At 39.8% G+C, this 7,447-nt stretch overlaps 2 protein-coding genes across 2 annotated transcripts; one reads left to right on the plus strand and one right to left on the minus strand.

Moving 5' to 3' along the window:
- Positions 1–577: 577 nt before the first annotated feature.
- LOC125504087 (nuclear pore complex protein Nup93-like) lies at positions 578–2,992 on the plus strand. The gene is made up of 10 exons (XM_048665449.1): positions 578–799; positions 851–1,019; positions 1,077–1,231; positions 1,289–1,484; positions 1,536–1,749; positions 1,805–1,951; positions 2,004–2,227; positions 2,281–2,520; positions 2,572–2,778; positions 2,834–2,992. Exons 1-10 carry the CDS (start codon positions 669–671, stop codon positions 2,951–2,953), a joined length of 1,803 nt encoding a protein of 600 aa, XP_048521406.1. The 5' UTR covers positions 578–668; the 3' UTR covers positions 2,954–2,992.
- On the minus strand, positions 2,807–5,602 carry LOC109542412 (ADP-ribosylation factor-like protein 2-binding protein). The gene is made up of 4 exons (XM_019911632.2): positions 5,361–5,602; positions 5,004–5,310; positions 4,856–4,952; positions 2,807–3,054 (listed from the first exon to the last, which is right to left on the minus strand). The coding sequence occupies exons 1-4, from the start codon at positions 5,380–5,382 to the stop codon at positions 2,968–2,970; spliced, it is 513 nt and encodes a 170-aa protein (XP_019767191.2). The 5' UTR covers positions 5,383–5,602; the 3' UTR covers positions 2,807–2,967.
- Between the last annotated feature and the right edge of the window lie 1,845 nt (positions 5,603–7,447).

Consider the following 7,447-nt stretch of genomic DNA (forward strand, 5'->3'; position numbering starts at 1 on the left):
AAAGCCTTGCTTCGCGAGTTATGTGAATTTGGTTCTTATCGAATCAATGGTTCCTTCATAATGAATTTTTGACCTTTGAAACTTTTGTCGCGGGTGTTTAGCTTTTGCGCCTTGCTCTTCTGAAATCGACTTCTGAACAACCAGTTAAGACAGCGGAATAAGGATTTTAGCTCTGAATAAAGAGAGCTTCTCTTTACGTCTGATGCCAATGTCGTTCTATTGGAATACATGGTTCCTTCCTAACGAATTTTTAATTTTTGGAAGCTTTTGGCGCAGGTGTTGAATTTTTGCGCCTTGCACTTCTGAAGTGGATTTCTGAACAACTAGTTGAGATAGCGGAATAAGGGTTTCAGCTCTGAATAACCAAAGCTTCACTTTGCGTCTGATGCCAATTTGGTTCTATTGGAATAAATGGTTCCTTCTTGACGAATTTTTAATCTTTGGAAGCTTTTGGCGCAAGTGTTAAAATTTTGCGCCTTGCTCTTCTGAAGTGAATTTCTGAACAACTAGTTGATATACCGGAATAAGGGTTTCAGCTCTGAATAACCAAAGCTTCACTTTACATGTTGGGAAAATTTGCTTGCATTGGCCCCAATGGTTCCCTCTCAATAAATTTAAATTTCTTTGTTGGTGTAACGTTAAAAGTTGAATTTTAGAAGGTGAAAGATATGTGGGAAATCATCAAGTACATGGTCCAGTGCTCATCAATCCCGCAATCGGAAGATCCGATAAAGACCCGAAACACCAAGCCGGTGATTCTGAGCTTAGTGCGTCAAGGCCAGAAATACCTAGAGGACAGGTGGGGTTGAAAAATGTTTTAAAATCTAGTAAATTATGCTTTGGTTTTAAGGTACAAGACGTTCATGAATAGCATAATTACGGAAAATCTCACGCACGCCGGAAGAGGCGGAATCCCAGGCACGTACCCATTGGTAAAGAGCTTCGTGGGGCTCAGATTGCAGGGGGAATATTTGGGCTTAAAGGACGGGATGATTGATGATCGGCCTCTTTGGCCTATGGTAGGAACATCAGGCTTAGCAAAAACAGGTTTTTGAAATTGTTTCATTGCGTTTAAGGTGTATTACTGCTTGAGATCGGGCGATCTCCCAGCTGCAATCCACTGCCTGAAGAAAAGCGGCCTAACCGAGTACAACGAGATAATTTCCTTACTGGAGGCAAAGCTGGGCAACCCAAATAACCCCAATATTCCCAAGCTGGAGGACAGTATTAGGTAGAAAACCTGCCAAAAGACCCACGAGTTTTTTCGCTGATATCAATGTATGTGTAGGTTTTCCTATAGAAGATTCGTTCGGAACGAAACCGATCCTTTCAAGAGGATCACATGGTCGGTTTTGGGCTGTTGCGATATTTCTGATGAACATTCAGAAGTCGCCCGAACTGCCGACGATTATCTTTGGCTGAAACTCAGCCTGGTGCGAGCAGATAGTTCTAAGGAAGACTCCATCAAGTACAGTGATCTTCAGGTAGGTAGGGTTCACTACAAATTAAAGTAGGTTTTACCCAACTTTTTGCAGCAAGTTATCTTGGAGGAGTATGGAGAGTCGCATTACGATGCCTTCAATCAGCCCCATTTGTACTTTCAAGTGCTGGCGCTCACTGGCCAGTTTGAGGCAGCAATTGAGTTCCTAGCCAGAATCGAGAGGTTCAAGGTGCATGCTGTTCATATGGCGATTGCTCTGAACGAGCTGTATTTACTGGCTGGGCCTCATGACACTAGTGCACCTCTTCGTAAGTTGCCTATCTTCAAACTGAGCTAAATGCATTCAACTTGATTTGCTGGTAGTTTTCATCGACCCCGCGGACCCAAAGCCGGCCAGACGATTAAATCTGGCGCGCTTGATAATGATTTATGTGCGATCTTTCGAGTTTCACTGCCCCAATGAAGCACTCCACTATCTGTATCACCTGAAGAACTATACAGATTCCGAAGGTAAACCTGCGGAAGAGTTCAGAGTAGATTGAGAAGTTTTTGAGTGTTTTAGGTCAAAGTCTTTTTAAGGTTTGCGCTGTGGATTTGGCGCTGGAAACGAAGGAATACGCACAACTACTAGGAACAGTTGATGGGAACGGGATCAGGAACAAAGGCTTGATTGATCAGTTTATTGATACGCATGTCACTGCAGTGAGTGTGGCCGAAACCATTGCGGCTAATCTAGTGAACAAGGGCCTGTACGAAGACGCAATTGCGCTGTTTGATATAGCCAATGTAAGCTCATTAAGCCAAACAACTGGCAGCAGCTGAAAAGTGTCTGTTTTCAGAACCAAGAGGGAATTTTGACGTATTTATGCACCATGTTGTCCCAAGTGGTTCAGCTGGAGGGCGACCCCAACTCTTTGAGAACCAGATTGAAGAACCAGGCCTTTTACTATGCTGAGCGCATTTCCAGAGAAGGCTTCAAGTCGGAGCGCTCGGATTTGAAGTTTTCCTTTTTCACCCTCAACAGACTGATTACGTTCTTCGATCTGTACTATGAAAAAGAGTTCCCACAGGCCTTAAAGGTAAATGGAAATCCCGATGAAACTGTTTTGCAACGGTAGCGAAAATTACAGGTTTTAAATGACATAAAACTGGTGCCGTTCAGAGAGGAAGAGCTCAAAGACCGCGTGTTCGATGTTACCCACAATTTAACTTCGAATGTTGCCAAAGTTATTCCGGATGTGCTCCTGACGACGATGAACATGCTGTTTGCTCAGTATCAAAAAATTAAGTCTAATGTTGAGTTCATTCCGCGGTTCCAAGAAGGGCCTTTGGAAGCAGTAAGTGAAACTATGGAAAAAATGAATATCCCTTAAAACTCGTTTATTCTCCCAGCAAATGTCTTATTTGAGGCAACAGGCCAAGACTATCACGAATTTCGCTGGGATGCTTCCATATAGAATGCCAGGCGACACAAACAGCAGACTGGTGCAGATGGAAATTCTGATGCATTAATTAGATGTTTTTTATTACTGAATAAACGCCGTTTCTTGATTCAGGCTGTATTTTGTTACCAGAATGTCTTTGGAAAAATCCACTCCTTTTCCTTCTTTTACCTAAAAATTAACTTTTAGTTTTTCTGGGAATTTACTGGGTTGTTCGGAAAGTAATTTGATTTTTCCGCGTTAGAGGATTTATTGAATGTTCTTGCATCCAGTTTCACCCTGAAGCCGCATCATTCTTTTGAGAGTTGGTATAGCAAGGCTTATGTATGAAAAACTCCTGATGATTCTACGCATTATCGGTTGGTACTGTTTTACAGATGGGAAGCGAAAAAAACAGCATTTTTGCCATATTTTACATTCTTACTAGGGAGAAGAGAACCGATGTGTATGGAGATGAGCTTTGGCTGCGTGTGATGTGAACATGGTTCTAGTCCAAGAAACGGTTTCTTTATAATGGATTTGTAAACGTTGGAAGGTTTTGATGCGTTTTTTTTCTTTTTGTTCGTCATGTCCTTCTGAAGCCGGTTTATGCGCAACCAGTTGAGATAGCGGAATACGGGCTTCATCTCTGGATAAAGAAGGTATCAGTTAATATGTGATGCAAATTTGGTTTTAGTCAAATCAATGGTTCTTTCATAATGAATTTTTAAACTTTGGACAATTTTGGGGCGGTTGTTTAGTGTTTGCGCCTTGCTTTTCCGAAGCCGATTTCTGAACAATCATTTGAGAATGCGGAATAACGGTTTCAGCTCTGGCTAAAGAAGACTTCACTTGATGTGTGATGCAAATTTGGTTCTAATTGAATCAATGGTTCTGTCGCAATGAATTTTGAAACTTTCGAGTTTTGGCGCAGGTCTTTAATTTTTGCAAATTGCATTTACGAAGCAGATTTGTGAACAACCAGTTGAGATAGCGAATTACGAGTTTCAGCTCTGGATAAAGAAGGTATCAGTTAATATGTGGTACAAATTTGGTTTTAGTCAAATCAATGGTTCCTTCATAATGAATTTTTAAACTTTGGACAATTTTGGCGCGGTTGTTTAGTGTTTGCGCCTTGCTTGTCCGAAGCCGATTTCTAAACAAGCAGTTGAGATCGCGGAATAAGGGTTTCAGTACTGGATAAAAAAGACTTGACTTGATGCGTGGTGCAAATTTGGTTCTYATTGAATCAATGGTTCTGTCGTAACGAATTTTTAAACTTTCGAGTTTTGGCGCGGGTCTTTCATTTTTGCRCCTTGCAYTTACGAAGCAKMTTTGTGAACAACCAGTTGAGATAGCRAATTAMGAGTTTCAGCTCTGGATAAAGAAGATATCAGTTAATATGTGAWGCAAATTTGGTTCTGTTCGAATSAACGGTTCTCTCATAATKAATTTTTAAACTTTGTAAAGTTTYGRCGCGGGTCTTTAAYTTTTGCGCCTYGCACTTCCGAAGCCGATTTGTGAACATCCAGTTGGRATAKCGAATYACGAGTTTCYGCCYKCGATAAAGAAGGCATCAGYTTATATGTGGTTCAAATTTGGTTCGATTCGAATCGACAGTTCCTTCATAATTAATTTTTAAACTTTGGAAAGTTTTGGCGTAGTTGTTTAATTTTTGCGCCTTGCTTTTGATCAGAAAGAGAGAGTTTCACTTTGGTGTGGAGGTAACAAATCACTTAGAGTATTTTTGTCTTGGGAAAGAATGACTATTTAATAGTCTATTTATTTCTTATTTGAAATGTATGTTTTATTTGCACGAAAAACCGAAATTACTTTCAGAACAACCCAATAATTATTTTTGCCAAAGTCGCTTTCTAGAACTGTCTGGAAGACTTCTCCATTGTTTTTTCTAGGCATTGCATGGGCAAAGCAATCGGTGGTAAATTCTATTGCTGAACATTGCTGGTTCTGAGCATTATTTTAAACTACTTACAATTTTGTAGTCCAAAAACATGCGCTTGAAATTGGCAAAGTCCCAAAACGTGGACAACATCTCGTAAATTTCCCCATCCAGCACCTCGGGGTGTTTTCTAAACATCAAAGTCTGCATAAAAATTTCCAGACCTCATCAAATCACTCACTCCAGCTCCATTTCAAAGCCCCGAATATCAAACCCCGGTATACTGCATGTGAGCTGTTCTTCAATGTATTTTTCGACCGTGGCCTGGTAGCTGTTGAAGATTTCTGTGTAGACCAGCCGGTTTTCTTCAACTTCGCTAAATTCTCTATAATGCTGCTCCAAGAAGCCGCTCTGTAGCTGAGCAAACGTTTCGCTGATGATGATGCTTTCAATGCATCCGATGATTTCCGCAAACGATTTTTCGGCGGTTTCCAAACAGTAATGGGAAATATCGAGCTCGTTTTGCTCAATGCCGTTGCCCAGTTGACCTAAAACTCATCTGTTAAAACTGGAATTTTCTTCAGTTGAATGCGCTAACAGTTACAATCCACTTCAGTCATTTTGTCGACAATTCACGCAATAATTTGGGTAAGTGCAAGTCAATACATTAAGTTGCGATGGGAACCGTAAATCTAACACCAGGGCTGCGTTCAGAAGAACGTAACTTTCCAACTCTAACAAGAAACCCTAATAATCGTGTTTTCTGCTTTGGTGAAGATTCTCGCTGATTTGGAATGTTCGCAATGGTTTTCTTCTCTGAAGACTTTCAACGCTGAGGCTAAAGTGGAGCACACCATGGCATGTTAGTTTCGGTAAAAATATTGATTCAAGCGCGTTTAACCCACATTCACGGCAATATCGATTCCAAGATATCGTGAGAAATATCCATTAAAGCGCCAATTTCGTTGTTCAGTGAGTTGAACAATCTGAGGAATCAATGGACTTTGAATCAGTTTTCCTCAGTTGCTCCTTATCCAAACAACCGTACAAGCCAGCTTGCTTTCCAGTTAAATCAATGCGGAACTATTAGACGATTTGGCAAAAAAATGGTGCGAAAACGTTTCAAGTTTAACTGTGGAAGAGTGTTAATTCCCCGACATTGTTCTTCCAAGTTTTGCGCCCCCCGATACGCCACTGGACAACTGGCTAGTTCCACCTTAGGTAAGATGCTCATTTTGTTTTAACTAATTTACTTCCTTTTTGATGGAAAAACTCTTCACTCGCTGGTACATACTGAGGAAAGATTATCCTCAATATCGAATAAGTTTCTTCTTTGTTCCGTTAACTTTTAGGGTACTTTGGAGGGCTTGAAAAAGTGCCAGCCGCATTACAGGGGCGCCAAGACGACTGGCGGCTGACCTACTAAAACCGCCCCAGTCTAAGGAACTGATTTCTCCGGCAAATAATTCTTGTAAAAACTGCAGTTCAGATATAAGAATGCGGGTTTCAGCCTTCGGTAAAGGAAACCTGAGTTAACAAGTTTTAAAAATTTGGTGCCGTTCCAACAAACAGTTCTTTTATAATGTATTTTCAAACTGTCGGAAGTTTTTTGAGGGTTTTTCGTTTATACATGATGCTGTTCTGAAGCAGGTTTTCAAACTGCTGATCGCGATATCGAACTAAAAGTTGCAAATAGCGATAAATAATACTTCAGTTGTTAAGTGATGCAAATTTGGTTCCAGTCCAACCAATGGTTCCTGACTAATACATTTTAAACTTTCAAAAAATTATCGGCGGTTTTTCGGTTATACATGATGCTGCTTTGAAGGAGGTTTTAGAACTGCTGATCGCGATATCGAAATAAAAGTTCCAAATATCAATACATAATACTTCAGTTGTTAAGTGGAACAAATTGCTTTCCATTCCCACAAATAGTTCGTTTGTAATACATTTTCAAACTTTCAAAAAAATTTCCGCGGTTTTTCGTTTATACATTATGCTGCTTTGAAGGAGGTTTTAGAACTGCTGATCGCGATATCGAAACAAAAGTTAGAAATATCAATACATAATACTTCAGTTGTTAAGTGGAACAAATTTCTTTCCATTCCAACAAATGGTTCCTTTCTAATACATTTTCAAACTTTCAAAAAATTTTCGGCGGTTTTTCGTTTATACATGATGCTGCTTGAAGGAGGTTTTAGAACTGCTGATCGCGATATCGAAATAAAAGTTTCAAATATCAATAGATAATACTTGAGTTGTTAAGTGGAACAAATTGCTTTCCATTCCAACAAATGGTTCCTTTCTAATACATTTTCAAACTTTCAAAAAATTTTCGGCGGTTTTTCGTTTATACATGATGGTGCTTTGAAGGCGGTTTTAGAACTGCTGATCGCGATATCGAAATAAAAGTTAGAAATATCAATACATAATACTTCAGTTGTTAAGTAGAACAAATTGCTTTCCATTCCCACAAATGGTTCCTTTCTAATACATTTTCAAACTTTCAAAACAATTTTCGGCGGTTTTTCGTTTATACATGATGCTGTTGTGAAGCAGGTTTTAGAACTGCTGATCGCGACACCCAATAACAAGCCTACAGATGGCAATGCAGAAGACTTGAGGTGATAAGTAGTGCAAATTTGGTTCCATTCCAACAAATGGTTTCTTCATAATATATTTTGA

This window comes from Dendroctonus ponderosae, unplaced genomic scaffold, assembly GCF_020466585.1.
Source record: "Dendroctonus ponderosae isolate FM_Combo_2020 unplaced genomic scaffold, Dpon_F_20191213v2 Dpon_F_20191213_374, whole genome shotgun sequence".
Lineage (NCBI taxonomy): Eukaryota > Metazoa > Arthropoda > Insecta > Coleoptera > Curculionidae > Dendroctonus > Dendroctonus ponderosae.

Excerpts from the sequence above, each read along its gene's own strand:
- LOC125504087 (XM_048665449.1), top strand. The coding sequence starts at position 669 with ATGTGGGAAATCATCAAGTACATGGTCCAGTGCTCATCAATCCCGCAA. Across the intron at positions 1,750-1,804 it reads TGACACTAGTGCACCTCTTC|TTTTCATCGACCCCGCGGAC; the intron begins GTAAGTTGCCTA and ends ATTTGCTGGTAG. Across the intron at positions 2,779-2,833 it reads AAGAAGGGCCTTTGGAAGCA|CAAATGTCTTATTTGAGGCA; the intron begins GTAAGTGAAACT and ends TTATTCTCCCAG.
- LOC109542412 (XM_019911632.2), bottom strand. The coding sequence starts at position 5,382 with ATGACTGAAGTGGATTGTAACT. Across the intron at positions 4,953-5,003 it reads GGCTTTGAAATGGAGCTGGA|AAAACACCCCGAGGTGCTGG; the intron begins GTGAGTGATTTG and ends TTTGATGTTTAG. Across the intron at positions 3,055-4,855 it reads TGTTTTTGGACTACAAAATT|GTAAAAGAAGGAAAAGGAGT; the intron begins GTAAGTAGTTTA and ends GTTAATTTTTAG.